The sequence below is a fragment of the Ranitomeya imitator genome, chromosome 5, assembly GCF_032444005.1.
Source record: "Ranitomeya imitator isolate aRanImi1 chromosome 5, aRanImi1.pri, whole genome shotgun sequence".
In the NCBI taxonomy this organism is placed as follows: domain Eukaryota; kingdom Metazoa; phylum Chordata; class Amphibia; order Anura; family Dendrobatidae; genus Ranitomeya; species Ranitomeya imitator.
This window is the reverse complement of record NC_091286.1, coordinates 525,471,697-525,489,117: the sequence shown is the minus strand read 5'-3', so window position 1 is coordinate 525,489,117 and position 17,421 is coordinate 525,471,697. Positions and strand designations below refer to the sequence as shown.

The window sequence follows — 17,421 nt, the reverse complement described above, 5'->3', positions numbered from 1 at the left end:
CAACGCCACTCGCCCTGTTTGAAGGAAGAAGAAGGATGAGGACAACTCCAAGACCACCGTCCCAACTGTGAAGCATGGTTGGTTAAACATCATACTTTGGGGTAGCTTTTCTGAAAAGGGGACAGGACGACTGCACCATATTAAAGGGGGGATGAATGGGGTCTTGTATTGTGATATTTTGGCCAACAACTTCTTTACCTCAGTAAGAGCATTAAATATGGGTCGTGGCTGGGTCATCTAGCATGTCAGTGACCCGAAACACACAACCAGTGCAACCCAATAAAAAATCCTTGGAGGGAGCTGAAACTCAATGTTGCACAGCAAGCCCTGAGACCTAAAAGCATAAAACATTGGATGGCACTCGGGAAATAAAACAGTGGACTGCACTCAGTTGACATCTGAGTGCAGTCCAATTTCCACAGACTGACAGAATAGATAGACTTTTTTTTACTCCAGCTTAGCCTCATCCGAGAGAATTGGATCACACTCTGATCAGAGTGTGATTAGCATAATCTGCCCAATTCCCTCAATTCAGAGAATATACGCTGCTGTGGTCCAAGCTTTAATATAATTAATATAATGCTTTTGCTTTGCTAGTGTGTTACCTTAAATACAATTTAGAAGCTAATATTATTTGCTCACTTTCTATTTTAAAAACTTTTATTCAAGTCAATGACCACAAAGTCAGAGATATTTTTGGGAATCATATATACATTTAATCTTTTTTAGCAATTTGTCATAAATAAACAATAATAAAAGTTTTTACTTTGTGAAAGCCATGACATAATTGATTTCAAGGAACATACACTATAAATATTTTGATATTTTGTTGAGTAAAATAAATATATGTAAATGAATGACATTCTCATATTACACAGAACCATGGTAAACTATAAGGATATGCAAAAAAATGCAAACGAGTCTTTAAAGTTGTGCATCTCATAGTAACTTGTTCTCAATAAAGCAGCAGGATGGACCATTTTGATACTTTATTCTACATAGTAAAATGGGAACTGTAATAAAAACGTAGTTTGGCATTGACTATTCGACCGGCGTCAGTTTTGAGGTGTTAAACGTCTCAAATTATTGCACATCCCATTTTTGACCTATGTAATTGTAAAGTGTTGGCGCTATATAAATAAAAATTATTATTACAATCCCTGGCAAAAATTATGGAATCACCGGCCTTGGAGGATGTTCATTCAGTTGTTTAATTTTGTAGAAAAAAAGCAGATCACAGACATGGCACAAAACTAAAGACATTTCAAATGACAACTTTCTGGCTTTAAGAAACACTAAAAGAAATCAAGAACAAAAAATGTGGCAGTCAGTAATGGTTACTTTTTTTTAACCAAGCATAGGGGAAAAATTATGGAATCACTCAATTTTCAGGAAAAAAATATGGAATCACCCTGTAAATTTTCATAACCAAAAATAACACCTGCATCAAATTAGATCTGCTCGTTGGTCTGCATCTAAAAAGGAGTGATCCCACCTTCGAGAGCTGTTGCACCAAGTGGACTGACATGAATCATGGCTCCAACACAAGAGATGTCAATTGAAACAAAGGAGAGGATTATCAAACTCTTAAAAGAGGGTAAATTATCATGCAATGTTGCAAAAGATGTTTGTTGTTCACAGTCAGCTGTGTCTAAAATCTAGACCAAATACATACAGCATGGGAAGGTTATTAAAGGCAAACATACTGGTAGACCAAGGAAGACAAAGCGTCAAGACCGGAAACTTAAAGCAATATGTCTACAAAACTGGAAATGCACAACAAAATGAGGAACGAATAGGTGGAAACTGGAGTCAACGTCTGTGACCGAACTGTAAGAAACTGCCTAAAGGAAATGGGATTTAAATACTGAAAAGCTAAATGAAAGCCATCATTAACACCTAAACAGAATAAAACAAGGTTACAATGTGCTAAGGAAACGCAATCATGGACTGTGGATGACTGGATGAAAGTCATATTCAGTGATGAATTGCGAATCTACATTGGGCAAGGTGATGATGCTGGAACTTTTGTTTGGTGCCGTTCCAATGAGATTTATAAAGATGACTGCCTGAAGAGAACATGCAAATTTCAACAGTCATTGATAATATGGGGCTGCAGGTCAGGTAAAGGCATTGGGGAGATGGCTGTCATTACATCTTCAATAAATGCACAAGTTTATGTTGATATTTTGGACACTTTTCTTATCCCATCAATTGAAAGGATGTTTTGCGATGATGAAATCATTTTTCAAGATGATAATGCATCCTGCCATAGAGCAAAAACTGTGAAAACATTCCTTGAAAAAGGACACATAAGGTCAATGTCATGCAAATAGTCCGGATCTCAATCCAATTGAAAATCTTTGGTGGAAGTTGAAGAAAATGGTCCATGACAAGGCTCCGACCTGCAAAGCTGATCTGGCAACAGCAATCAGAGAAAGCTGGAGCCAGATTGATGAAGAGTACTGTTTGACACTCATTAAGTCCATGCCTCAGTACTAGTGATGTTTTGGAGTGTTTTTTGTTTGTTTTTCATGATTCCATAATTTTTTCCTCAAAATTGAGTGATTCCATAATTTTTTCCCTATGCTTGGATAAAAAAAAGTAACCATTACTGACTACCACATATTTTGTTCTTGATTTCTTTTAGTGTTTCTTAAATCCAGAAAGTTGCCATTTGAAAGGCACTTTAGTTTTGTGCCATGTCTGTGCTCTGCTTTTTTTCTACAAAATTAAACAACTTAATGAACATCCTCCAAGGCTGGTGATTCCATCATTTTTGCCAGGGGTTGTATTATTATTATTAGTCGTCAGGACAGGACACTTTTGTCCCCATTAGAATTGGGCAGCAGTGTAAGGGATCCGTGTACACTTGCATAATGCTTTATCTGATCTGTGAAAAGTTTTAGAAAAATAAAGGACTGGAGCCTTGCAGAGAAGACACAAGACACCCATTCCTGACAAAGGATATTGAAAAAAAAATAATAAAAACTGATTTTTCCTTCTGATTTCTTAAAAACCAAATTACCTATAATGAGATGAACACTTTAACTGAGACAATAAAATACTGGCACAAAGAAATGCAGAAAATACCAGCAAAAACAGCTCTATAGGCAAAAAAAAAAAAGGTCAGCTCTTTAATGAGGGTCTTAATTTCGTGGGTAAAACATTGCATATTTTGAGGTCCTGAAGCCAAGGAGGTCTCTCATCTCATTCCGGAATTTAGAAAGGTCCTGACGGAGTTCATTTAGGTTTTCTACGGTGGCTTGGTCTGTGCTCTGCATCTTCTGCCTCATTGAAGTCAAGTATCGATGAACAAGGCAGCACATGACCTTCTGGTAGTTTTCATCTCTCTTTTGCCTAAGACTCTTCCATTCCTAGAATTTCCAAAAATCTATAAACATTAATAAATGTCAACAACATGAAACAGCACAAACTTTAAAATGGTGACATACAAAAGTAAATAAAAATCATAGGTTAAAGGGGTCGTCGCATGAGATAAAACATGTAATGAAAACAAGACCACCAAGGGCCAAATATACAATAAGGTACTACAAAGACTAATCCCCATGTGGATGTCCAAATATAAGTGTACCTCAAGGACACTCCTAATGAATGACTATAAACAAAATAGAACAAAATAGGAGTAAAAAATCAATGGAGCCCCCGTTCCCTCCTCTCAACCTTGCTTACCCATAATGTGACTGAGGCCGGACATGCGCCACGCCAGCACCGACGCGCGTTTCGCTCAGCTTTTTCAAGGTGCGGTCACCTTGAAAAAGCTGAGCGAAACGGGGGCTCCATTGATTGTGCGCACATTTGGTTCCACCGCTATTGCGGTGTTATACGGTTTAAGCCCTGTATCTTCTGATTCCCTTACTTATAATATGCACTAAGCACTTTATGTACTTGCCCATTTATGTTTCTTGTGTGTCCGGACATTGGTAGCCGTCACTATCTGATCCCAGTCCGTTATATTATGTTTTTGTTTATGTATTAATAAATTTACCTTGTTTCAATTTGGACGTTTTTTACTCCTATTTTGTTCTATTTTGTTTATATATATGAGATAAAACATGGCTACTTTATCTTGGCAATACCTTCAAGCTTATCCATGAGTTGTGAAGGAAGTTTTATTAGGAGAGAGGTGATCTCATTTAAAAGGAACCTGTCGTGTGAAAAAATGCCATTAACCTGCAGATATGGGGTTAATCTGCACGGTAATAGCATTCTGACACCGTGTGACCACCTCTCAGAGAACCCCACTGCTGGAAAGAAATAAGCTTTATTCCCCTGGCAGCATTCAGCTTCTAGTCATAGAGGTGGGGCTGCCGCGGGTTCAGTCACGGCTCTGTGTATAGAGAACGGCGGCTGTAACTGCACCCCTGGCACTGCCTGACAGTACACTCTAATGCTAAGCTGCTGTGACTAAACCCACTCAGGCGACAACCCTATAACTGAATGCCAAACACTGCAGGGAGGAAATAAGTTCATTTTCTCCCGGCAGTGGGGCTCTCAGTGCGGGCGTCGGGAAGTTTCAGAAAGCCATTAACCTGCAGATTAACCCCATATGTGCAGGTTAATTGCGTATTTTCATATGATAGATTCCCTTTAAGTCTAGAGAGTGATCCTCCTCAGTGACAGTTATCTCTGTGTGTAATTCCTGACAAAGAATATTGAACTATTAATAATACTGCAAAAGTCAAACAGAGTAAGACCGCCACCGTATTTCTAATTCACAGAAAGCAGGGATTAAATGAATAGAAAGTTATACTATGGCCTCAATTCATCAAATCGAGTTTAGGTGTAAATTGCTTTGAAAATGTACATTTTTGCTTATCGTAGAATTGCATAAAAATGTTGCCAATTTTGACTATTTTGCATCAGTTTCGCCCAGCAAAATGGGCAGCGTCAGGGAAGGATGTGGCACGATGGGTGTGTGATACCAGACCTCTTCTAAATCATGATCAGATTATAGAATCTATCTCCAGTCCCTGACTAAAGTAAGATTTTTGGCAAGTCACATGCCACTTTTCAGAAGTACCAGGTTCATTAAGAGGTGTGCATTGAGGCCTAAGTGTTTTTTTTTTCACTAATTTATTTTATGTGAACCAATATCCATGACTTTGTCATTTTCTGCATTTGATTCTGATCAATGATCTGAAGTGGATATAAGAAAAAGCATCCTGTAATATGGGACCTTTACCATGCCTATCAGGTAGTAACCTTTAAATATATTGCAGAATCCTCGCATATCTGATTTATGGGTTAAAAGTGAGAATTTTGAAAACTGGAACATTGGAGGCGTATGTTGTGAGATTACTGGCTGACTAATGCTATACTACGATGCGTCTATACTACTTCTTCTAAAATGTTTCTAAATGTTCACATTTGTATGTTTAAACTTGATATCACTTTATATGGAAATTAGTAAGAGACAGATTGTAACAGAGCTCAAATATTTGGTTATTAATTGGGTAGATGACATTGAACTACCCTAATGTGACTATGGACTACTTCAATGTCTGAGGGGTCTCTGCCCGGAATTAAGAAGCAGCTTAGACAATGTGACTGATTGTAGAGCCAAGAAATTAGTAATCTGACAACATTTATCCAAATTTCTCAAATATAATATGAGGCATAGAGATGAGCAAATTGTTTCTATACGAATCAGATTTGGGTCAAACTTTTAGGAATTCATTGATTTAGGCAAATTTGAACAATTTGTGTGAACCATCTTAAATGGTTACCACCATTTTACTCATTGCAGAGGAATTGATTAACCCAAGAAGGCTCCCTTGACCTCGGGGGGCAGGCTTCCCCATAATGTCTTGCTGGTATCACATCGAATGTTATACAGTAGCAAAGTCAGTAAGGATGGACGATCATAGCCTCTATAAAAGCCAGGGCAGCAGCCATTTTGTGTTGAATCTGTACCATGAGAGGACGTCACAGAGCACAGCTTAGCAATAAACATTACAGATAATGTGTGACGAGAACAGTTACTATCCGTGTACCCATAACCATATATCTTGAGATTACTTTTACAGTGACTTCCTTTGAAGAACTAGGAAGGATTTGGTACAGTTCTAGAAGACTGATTGATTTGTCCCAAATTGAATTTTTATGAAAATTTGATTAATTGGCAAAGTTGGTTTTGAAAAGGTTCACTCATTTCTAGCGAGGCACTTTTTTAATCTGATATTTAACAGTGTTTTTTTTTAATCATAAAGCATGTTAATAGCAAGAAATTAAAATCTTCAATCTGCATAGGTAAAAAATAAAAACTACAGACTTATGAAATTACTTAAATTATCTCTTCCATTTTTGAGTTTTGCCTGCGAAAACCTAGAGTCCTAGTCTACTCCACCCCGCTACTCTATTGAACCAAACTTAGATCACAATAGAGCCCTAGTAGAGGAATCACTGAAATATAGTTGGAAGACCATATGAAATTGTCTGTAGGTGAACCAAAAATGTCCCAGAACTTCACAGCAAATATCTTAGTAAGGATATATTTCTGCAGTTAAAATATGGGACATCCGCAGCAGCAAATAATGAACAAATTTCCCCAAAATTGTTCTCCACAAAGTGTGGATAAGATTAAAATCCTATCCTCTTTGCTGCTGATTCCAGCAGCAAAATCAAAAAAACAAAAACAAAAGGAAAATTTGCAGCCTCCCGTGTAAACATACCAATAAATAGTAAGTACAAAGAAAACCCACATGACCATTGTGGTATCCAAAATTTGCTAACCAGTCCTATTGTCAAATTAACAAATACAAACTTGTGTGGTGTTGTAGATTTGAAGATTTAATCCTATTTATGTAGGGGATGTAGAGTGGCGTAGTCTAAAGGAAAAAAACATTTCCAGCTCACTTTCCAAGAAATAAACATCCAAAATCGTTTATGTCATGTGATGGTCTGATGGTGCACGGTAATGGATCCCAACTAGTGTATACCACAATATAGTTACATGCTTAGCTTTCAGCACTCATCTTCAAAGATAAAATATCCTTTAATATTTTTTAATATTTTTTTTTGGAATATTTTTTGACAAAACAAAATTCCAAATTGAAAAGAGTAGTTTTATGAGACTACGTGTTTAGAACTGATATTATTGAATGGTTCTTAGTCAAGTCTATTTTTCTACTTGCCCAAGACTCTGTTTACATCATATTTGATTTACATCATATTTGATATAAAAGGTATGTATGAGGAGTGTTTCTCAAACTCTACTTCTGACAGAGGCCTTTCGGAATACATTGCATATTTTAACCGTTGTCTTTTAATATAAAAATTAATACAACTAAAAAAGGAATTCCAATGTATGTTCGCCCAAGAGATACTAAACGATTACTCAAAGGATAGGTTTCATGTGCTAAACGCATTTCAAGAGAACAGTTGTATACAAAGCCTAGCTTTGATATTTTAAATGAATACAAGTTAAAACCTCAGGGATCACCTTTTAGGATATAAGCTAGAAACAAAAAGCCTAATGGGGAATTTTTCATTAACTAATTTTAATTTCATGTAGCAAAAGTAAATCTACTATATAAAGCTGAATGTGTGTGTGTATGTGTGTATGTATGTCCGGGATTGGCATCTGCACCGTCGCAGCTACAGCCACAAAATTTTGCACAGTCACACGTCTGGACCCCGAGAGCGTCATAGGCTATGTTGTGAGGCGAAATTTTAACCCCGCGCGTTCCAATTCACCAAACAATTTTGCCCCTATCTACATAATGGGGAAAAAAGTGAAAGGAAAAGTGTTGGAGGCGTCGCAGCTACAGCAACAAAATTTTGCACAGTCACACGTCTGGACCCTGAGAGCGTCATAGGCTACATTGTGAGGTGAAATTTTAACCCCGTGCTTTCCAATTCACCAAACAATTTTGCCCCTATCTACATAATGGGGAAAAAGTGAAATGAAAAGTGTTGGAGGCGTCGCAGCTACAGCCACAAAATTTTGCACAGTCACACGTCTGGACCCTGAGAGCGTCATAGGCTATGTTGTGAGGTGAAATTTTAACTCCGCGCTTCCCAATTCATCAAACTATTTTTCCTCTATCTACATAATGGGGAAAAGTGAAAGGAAAAGTGTTGGAGGCAAATTGACAGCTGCCAGATGTGAACAAGGGGGACTTAAAGAGTGAGAGCGATGGCGCAAAAGAGTATATACCGATCAGTTGCTAAGGTGGGGCCCCGACATGAGATACTCACCACACATGGGGATATGAACACATACACAAAATGCGCCACACACTACCACGTGCTTGAACACATATACCACCCTCAGCACACATTTCACCACACATACACCAACCTCGCCACATAAAAGTCAAAACACAAAAGTCGCCGCTCAAAACTCACCACGCGCAAAACTCGCCACATGCAAAAACTAGGCTCACGCAAAACTCGCCACAAGTGCAAAACTCACCTCATGGAAAACTCGCCACACGCAAAACTTGCACATGCGGAAAAATTGCCACATGCACAAAATTTGCAACACTTGCAAAACTTGCCTCACACAAAACTTGCACATACTCAAAAGGCACCAGACATAAAACTCACCACGCGCAAAACTCGCCATGCGCAAAACTTGCTGCACACAACTTGCTACACTAACCTGTCACATGCAACTCGACACACAAAAAGTTGCTACACGCATGTTGCCACACAAAACTCATCTCACAAAAGTCGCTACATGCATGTCGCCACACACAACTCAACACACACAACTTGACAAACGAAACTCGCCCTAAAACACACACAAGTCTGGTATTAGCCTTCAAAAATAAAAATCTGATTAATAAGCAGACAAACTACAAGAGCAACAAATGTACCATATAGGAAATACGGCAGCTGTCAGTCACATGACCTGTCTATTATGTGTATGTGTGAGCTAATATATACTGCCAGGGGGAGGGCTTCCTGTTGGCTGGGGATTTATCAGGCTGCCAATTTATCTTACAAATACTGAGGTAAAAATACTGAGCAAATAACATGTTAACGAGGTCTAATACAGGAGATCACACAGGTATATACTATATACAGGGGAGATGACACAGGTATATACTATATAGAGGAGGAGATGACATACAGGTACATACTATATACAGGGGGAGATGACATACAGGTATATACTATATACAGGAGGAGATGACACACAGGTATATACTATATACAGGAGCAGATTACCTACAGGTATATACTATATACAGGAGAAGATGACATACAGGTATATGCTATATATAGAAGATGACATACAGGTATATACTATATACAGGAGGAGATGACACACAGATATATACTATATACAGGGGAGATGACACAGGTATATACTATATACAGGAGGAGATGACATACAGGTATATACTATATATAGAAGGAGATGACATACAGGTATATACTATATATAGGAGGAGATGACATACAGGTATATACTATATATAGGAGGAGATGACATACAGGTATATACTATATACAGGGGAGATGACACAGCAGGTATATACTATATACAGGGGAGATGACATACAGGTATATACTATATACAGGAGATGACATACAGGTGTATAGTATATATAAGGGAGATGACAAACATGTATATACGGAGGTGAAAATGAGAGGTGTGAGGTGAAAATGAAAAGGTGTGAGTGCAAAATGAGAGGAGTGAGGGAAAATAGTGTAGTGATCGGAAAATGACAGATGTGAGGTCGAAATGACAAGTGTTAGGCAGGAATGAGAGGAGTGAGGGAGAAAATGAGAGGTGTGAGGGAGAAAATGAGAGATGTGAGGGGGAAAATTAAAGATGTGATTGGGAAAATGAGAGGCGTGATGGGAAAATAAGAGAAGTGACGTGCTATAACTAACCACAGATATTTACTATGCCCAGGCAACGCCGGGCTCTTCAGCTAGTTTTAGATAAAAATCTGTGGTGTCTGATTTCAACTAATGATGATTACCTTCATAATGAATTCCTACATTATATTTATGCAAATATCCTCGTCAGAAAAGAAGAGGACTAGAACTCTACAGTAGTGCCATCTACTGGAAGTAGCAATCCTAAAAGTCAATATCTTGCATTTATTCAAGACCAAAAAACTTTACACCGTGTACATGGTCCCACATAAAACTCCATTTACCTTAGAAAGTGCATGGCAAGATCAAAACATACATAAAATCTACAACATACTGTTTCTTTAGGTCGGTGGGGTTAGGGGGGAATTATAAAGTTGCTGCAGAAATACAATACCTGACCATAAAACTCTGTTCTATGTAGTAAAAGGTAAAAATACAACAAAGACATTATATAATTAAGATCACCTGTGAAACATGACCTAGCTTCCCTACAGTTTTCAATCAAAAGCATATGAAAGACTTAACTCCTCCAAACACTTCTTTACACCCTATAGCTCTGTTGCGTTTGCTAGAACTTATTTCTTTCAGTGTTTGCTACATCGTATAAGGAAACTCCAATGCCTCACCTCTTACATCGTATTTTATTTCCATAAAACCTGTAAACACAAGCAAAATATGCAGCAGCAACTTAAAGGGGTTGTCCACTACTCGGACAACCCCTTCTCAATCAGTATGTTTGTGGACAGTAAAATAATATTCCAAAATAGAGAAAAAAGCAGCAACACTCCGTTTACAGTGTCAAAAACCTAAGTCCTTTATTTAAGAAAGCTTTTCGTGGACAAGGTTTTTGAGTAAAATAGTAACACTTTATACTCTCCTCCGGCTCCATTGGCGTTCCAGTGGTATCGACACTCGCGCTCTCGGTGATCCCTTCACATTGTTATGTCACACAATCCCTGCGCCCAATCAGCGCTGGCTTCACTTTCTCCACTTTTGGACGAATCAGATGTCAATAGGAAGTGAGAGCTGCGCCTGGCCGTTCACTTCCTCTTGATGTTGATATGTCCAAAAGCGGAGATATTATTTATATATAAAACATCACATTTATTTGGATATGGCTAAAAACAAATAAAAAATGAAGACAGTGTAAAATAACATGGTGGACACCGGGTCTAGGCACTTCAATCCTTATCGGCTCTTCTCTTAGACTAAGAGCATGTAAGGCTAGAAGCGCCTTGTCCGATGCGCATCATGTTATTTTACACTATATTCATTTTTTTCTTTTATTTTAGCCATATCCAAATAATTGTGATGTTTTATATACAAAAAATTTGGGGGGCAGCTCTACTATTCCACTATTTCATCCATGGTTTCAGCTCAGGAGCCATTCTGATTCCTCCATGCACCACGCTCTGCTTCAATATATCATCCACACTGGTGAGCTCATGAACTGTTTGTTTTTCTCATGTGGAGAAAGTGAACCCAGCGCTGATTGTACCCAGGGATTGTGTGACATAACAATGTGAGGTGATCCCAGAAAGAGTGAGTGCCGACACTGCTGAAAAGTCGCCAGAAATGGAGGTGAATATAAGTGGTGTTATTTTACTGGCCGTAAACCTTGCTCATTGAAGAGACGTTGGATGAGTAGTTGACAACTCCTTTAAGCATATTGTACTCTCCACACGGAGAGCATGCTGGTTCAATTGTTAGCATTGTTGCTTTGCAGCGCTGGGATCCTGGTTTTATATCCCACCAAAGACAACATCTTCATGGAATCTGCATGTTCTCCCTGTGTGTGATAGGGAATTCTGTAAGGCAGAACTTTTCTACGTGTGGAGAGTGGCAAGGCAGCATAAGGAAATTTATAGACTGTTATGATTGTGTAGCAACTCACTAGTGAACAATAGGTACCATACTAAAAACTGCAACTGACCCTGCTGGTTCCTGTACAGGCTACAGATCCTGACCCCGCAGTCCCTAGTGGCTCCTGCATGAGCTGAGATAGCCATAACCACAGACTAGACGATGGCAAATCAGACCTATACTGCCTGAAAGTCTGTGGAGTGTGTCACGTTCCTTCTAAAGAACTGGAACATACTGTAGAGCAGAGTGCAAATTACCTACAGAAAGGAAAGTGTGCTGAAATAGAAAGAGATCCCAGAGTGAGTAAAACAAACAACAAAATCCAAAATAAAGCATTAAGTACGTACTGTTATAGAATATGCATCCTACTCCCCAAAAAGAAACAGGAGCTAGGTGCAAGGTAAAGAACATAAACAACAGAGATATAAACCCTATCTGGTCTTTAACTGACTGGCTTAAACTACAGCAGTATGCTTGGACATCCAAATGAGACTATCACCAGCAGGAAATACCAGCAGGAGGAAAGTATATAAAGCTGCAGCTGAAAGGTGATAAGGCAGATCAATGAGTAAATAAAAACATCTGTTACCCTTAAAAGATTCATGCAAGAATAACAGAAACTAAACACCCAGAGAAAAGGTGTATCTGCTATTGTTCGATGGACAGAAAAGCCAACCATAAAGCACAGGCTTAAGGGTTCAACCCCAGATGAGTGACACAGGCTATGTAATAGTCCCCTTGGAGTTTAAATATGCAAATATCATCTTGATAGAGGAAAAGAACTAGAACTGTAGTGGCATCTATTGAGGGTAACAATCTTAAAAGCCAATATCGAGCCATGCCACTTAACTTAGGATAAAAATCCAAACCAAACATTCCTTTTGCAGACACTTGTTTCAAGGTGTTTTCTTCTCATCAGTGCATATCAAGTGTTTTTGTGTCTAGGTGAGATGTCTCTGACAGTGGAATAAGGGGAGATACTTGTGGAGAGTGCTATTGCATAGCCTATAGGTCTGCTTATGATGGCATGGTAATCGCAAACAGAAACGTTCCCCTTTAGACCCCATGTGAGAGATCTCACAATAAGCCAAATTAAACTTCTTGCTTTTCACTGATGAGAGGCAAACCCCCCAAAATGCACGTCTGCAAACTGAGTTTTTGATTTGGGTTCTTATCCTAAGTCATAGCTGGATCAGTAACGGGCACAGACATCCACTTTGACTAAGACTCCATTCAGTTGGAGATGGGGTAATGCTATAGGCTGGTATTTTTAAAGATGAGCTAGTTGGGCATTTTCTGGTTGAAAATGAATTCAAAATCAAATCCCAAACCTACTCCCAGATTTTGGAAGACAGTTTCTTAAACCATATATATAGGGAAAAGTATGCATCTTTGAAGAAAAGAAGAAAAGTGTATAGCAAATATTTGAAAAGTCTACATACTCAGCATTTTGTTTTTTTGGCTTTTTCATCTTCATTTTTGTGGCCAGTGGCATTTTTTAAGATCCATCAAGCTCTTAGCATGGTGTTTTGTTCTGGCAGTTTTACATAAAGACATCTCAAAAATAAAATAAGTGTACAAATTATTAGAAAATAATGAGTAACACCACAAAATTCCCAGAGTTTGAAAACGATTAAAAAATAGTTTATGAAGAAACTTTTTGCTTTTTTTACACCTTCTTTGAGCAAGCTTCTTCTATGCTGCATTCCTACAATAAAACTTTAATTCATTTTTCTTGACTTCTTGGAGGGTTAGCCAAGTCTGACATCTAAGGTTAAAACATTAAGTGGATATTATGCTGTCTGGGACAGTTTAGCAAATGATTACTGGTTTTACCTTGAGACTGTTTTGTCGCTTGACCCTCCCTGTTGAAGTATGAGAACAGATCCATTTACTCATACTGTTAAGCAAATAGCAGATAGTCTTGGGAGAGGGGATAATATTAAAAGGTGGAGGGAGCGTACACTTGTCATCAAAATAGCTCAGCCAAAGCTTGGCCCGGGCAAACTTCCACTCTTTATCTTCATGATTCTAAATACAAAGATACAAAGAGATCAGACATTGAAAGAAGTTAGGACTTAGCAAAATAAAACACCCAAGGTTTATCTGTACTGATGGTTAGGTCTTTAGTTTTCGAAACACTTGAAGTGATTGACTAATGAATAAAGTCATTGTCGTATAAAAATAAACCTAAATGCAGTATAGGGTACATAGTGTCAACAGAAATTACATCTCCAAGGTCTCACAAATAAAATAAGGGACAGAAAAGGGACAAACCACTAATAATAATAATCCAAAATGCATTGCAATATTTTATTATGTAACAATAGCTGAAAGCAAAAAAATAGCTGTGATATATATATATATATATATATATGTATATATATATATATATATATATATATATACACTGCTCAAAAAATAAAGGGAACACTTAAACAACAGAATATAACTCCAAGTCAGTCAAACTTCTGTGAAATCAAACTGTCTACTTAGGAACCAACATTGTTTGACAATCAATTTCATATGCTGTTGTGCCAATGGAATAGACAACAGATGGAAATTATTGGCAATTATCAAGACACACTCAACAAAGGAGTGGTTCTACAGGTGGGGACCACAGACCACATCTCAGTACCAATGCTTTCTGGCAGATGTTTTGGTCACTTTTGAATGTTGGTTATGCTTTCACACTCGTGGTAGCATGAGACGAACTTTACAACCCTCACAAGTGGCTGAGGTAGTGCAGGTCATCCAAGATGGCACATCAATGCGAGCTGTGGCAAGAAGGTTTACTGTGTCTGTTAGCGTAGTGTCCAGAGGCTGGAGGTGCTACCAGGAGACAGGCCAGTACACCAGGAGACTTGAAGGGGGCTGTAGGAGGGCAACAACCCAGCAGCAGGACCGCAATCAACAAAAAACATGGTAGTCAGTAATGGTTACTTTTTTATAACCAAGCATAGGGAAAAAATTATGGAATCATGAAAAACAAACAAAAAAACACTCCAACACATCAATAGTATTTTGTTGCACCACCTCTGGCTTTTATAACAGCTTGCAGTCTCTGAGGCATGGACTTAATTGGTGTCAAACAGCACTCTTCATCAATCTGGCTCCAACTTTCTCCAGATGCCACATCAGCTTTGCAGGTTGAAGCCTTTTCATAGACCATTTTCTTCAACTTCCACCAAAGATTTTCAATTGGATTGAGATCCGGATTATTTGCAGGCCATGACATTGAAAACATTCCTTGAAAAAAACATGTAAGGTCACAGTTTTTGCTCTATGGCAGGATGCATTATCATCTTGAAAACTGATTTCATCATCCCCAAACATCCTTTCAATTGATGGGGTAAGAAAAGTGTCCAAAATATCAACATCATTTGTGCATTTATTGAAGATGTAATGACAGCCATCTCCCTAGTGCCTTTTCCTGACATGCAGCCCATATCATCAATGACTGTTCTCTTTAGGCAGTCATCTTTATAAATTTCATTGGAACGGCAACAAACAAAAGTTCCAGCATCATCACCTAGTCCAATGCAGATTCATGATTCATCGCTGAATATAACTTTCATCCAGTCATCCACAGTCCACGATTGCTTTTCCTTAGCCCAGCTACATATAGAAACCTTGCTAATCTTATTAACATTCAGTGCATGCCTTCTCATATCGCTTTCCACTGTGCTCTCTGGAATGCACGGTCTGTGTGTAACAAACTAACTTACATTCACAATCTTTTCCTCACTAATTCCCTTAACCTTCTGCCTATTACAGAAACCTGGATCCAGCATTCAGACACCACCACCGCTGCCACACTCTCGTTTGGTGGGCTGAAATTTTCACATACCACCAGACCTGAGAACAGACAGGGTGGTTGGTGTTGGTTTGCTTCTTTCATCACAATGTGCTTTCCAGGTCATCCCCCCAGTTCCCTCACTCACATTTCCTTCCTTTGAAGTCCACGCCGTCAGACTCTTTAAGCCCTTCTCCTTGCGAGTGGCTGTTGTTTATCGCCCTCCAGGCTCCTTCCGCCAGTTTCTAGACCACTTTGCCACCTGGCTTACTAACTTTCTATCCTGTGACATCCCCGCCCTCATCATGGGAGACTTTAACATCCCCATCAATGATCCCCCTCTCCCAATCTGCCTCTCATCTTCTTTCTCTAACTTCTTCATTTGGCCTCTCACAGTTTACTAATTCTCCTACCCATGAGGACGGGAATACTCTGGACCTGGTTTTCTCCCGTCCCGGCTCGCTGCACGACTTTACTAACTCCCCTCTCCCGCTCTCGGATCACAACCTTTTTTCCTTCTCTGTTAAGAATTGTCTCGCCACTCGGGAAACCCCCACTTACCACACTTATCGGGCTACACATACCATTAATACCCAGCAGCTTGTGGACAATCTCCACACATCTCTAGCCCCCTTCTCCTCCCTCTCCTGTCCAGACTTAGCATTGTCACACTTCAATAATACACTGAAGAATGCCCTAGATGAAGCAGCACCTTCTACACGCAGAAAGACCCCACAGACAGCAGCAGCCCTGGTACACTATGCAAACATGCTTTCTTCAGCGTTGCTCAAGGTGTGCAGAGCGGCAGTGGAGAAAATCTCTCTTAGCAGAAGACTTCATCCACTATAAGTTCATGCTCAAAACCTATAACTCTGCCCTCTATCTAGCCAAGCAATCCTACCCACCACCCTCATCACTTCATTATCCAACAACCCAAAACGACTTTTTGAAACCTTAAACTCCCTCCTGAAACCTAAAGTACAGGCTCCCATCACCAACATCAGCGGTGAGAATCTGGCCACTTATTTCTAAGAAAAAAACAACCACATCCATCAGAATATCTCAGCGCAATCTCCTCAGTGCCTAGATCCCCTTCCCTGCCGCACCTCAAGCTCACTAGACATCTTTGAGCCTGTTTCAGAAGAAGAAGTTTCCAAGCTCCTCGCTTCTGCTCGGCCTACAACCTGCAACAGAGACCTTATTCCTTTACATATCCTGCAGTCTCTCTCACCAGTGGTCACCACTCACCTGACTAAAATATTTAACCTCTCTCTTTCTTCAGGTATCTTTCCCTCCTCATTTAAACATGCCATCATAGCCCCTTTACTTAAAAAGCCATCCCTGGACCAGAACTGCACTGCTAACTACAGGCCTGTCTCTAACCTAAACTCCTGGAACGCTTGGTCCACTCCCGTCTAATCCGCTATCTTGACCCCCTAATCTAACTCTCTTCTTGACCCCTTACAATCTGGTTTCCACTCTTTACACTCCACTGAAACTGCCCTCACTAAAGTCTCTAATGATCTAATAACAGCTAAATCCAAAGGTCATTGCTCTCTGCTGATTCTCCTGGATCTCTCTGCCACATTTGACACTGTGGTTCATCAGCTCCTCCTCACTATGCTCCGCTCTATAGGCCTCAAGGACACAGCCTTCTCCTGGTTCTCCTTCTACCTCTCTGACCGCTCCTTCACTGTATCTTTTGCCGGCTCCTCTTCCTCTCCTCGTCCCCTTACTATCGGGGTTCCGCAAGGCTCAGTCCTAGGCCCCCTCCTCTTCTCTCTTTACACGGCCCCTATTACATAGTTACATAGTTACATAGTTACATAGTTATTAAGGTTGAAGGAAGACTATATGTCCATCTAGTTCAACCCATAGCCTAACCTAACATGCCCTAACAT

General features: G+C 39.4%; 1 protein-coding gene across 3 annotated transcripts in view; it reads right to left on the bottom strand.

The window, feature by feature from the left end:
• Window positions 1–636: 636 nt before the first annotated feature.
• TRPC1 (transient receptor potential cation channel subfamily C member 1) overlaps window positions 637–17,421 on the bottom strand; it is a 173,636-nt gene continuing 156,851 nt past the window's right edge. Inside the window, exons 12-14 of one of the 3 annotated variants that reach the window (XR_011312485.1) lie at window positions 13,561–13,755; window positions 2,784–3,377; window positions 699–1,186 (exon numbers count right to left, since the gene is read on the bottom strand). Coding sequence is in view for 2 of the 3 variants with exons in the window: in XM_069727566.1 (XP_069583667.1) it covers window positions 3,150–3,377; window positions 13,561–13,755 (423 nt within the window). In the remaining variant the exon portion in view is untranslated. Of the gene's footprint in view, window positions 3,378–13,560; window positions 13,756–17,421 lie in introns of all 3 variants that reach the window. The other 2 variants (XM_069727566.1, XM_069727565.1) reach the window with 2 other exon arrangements.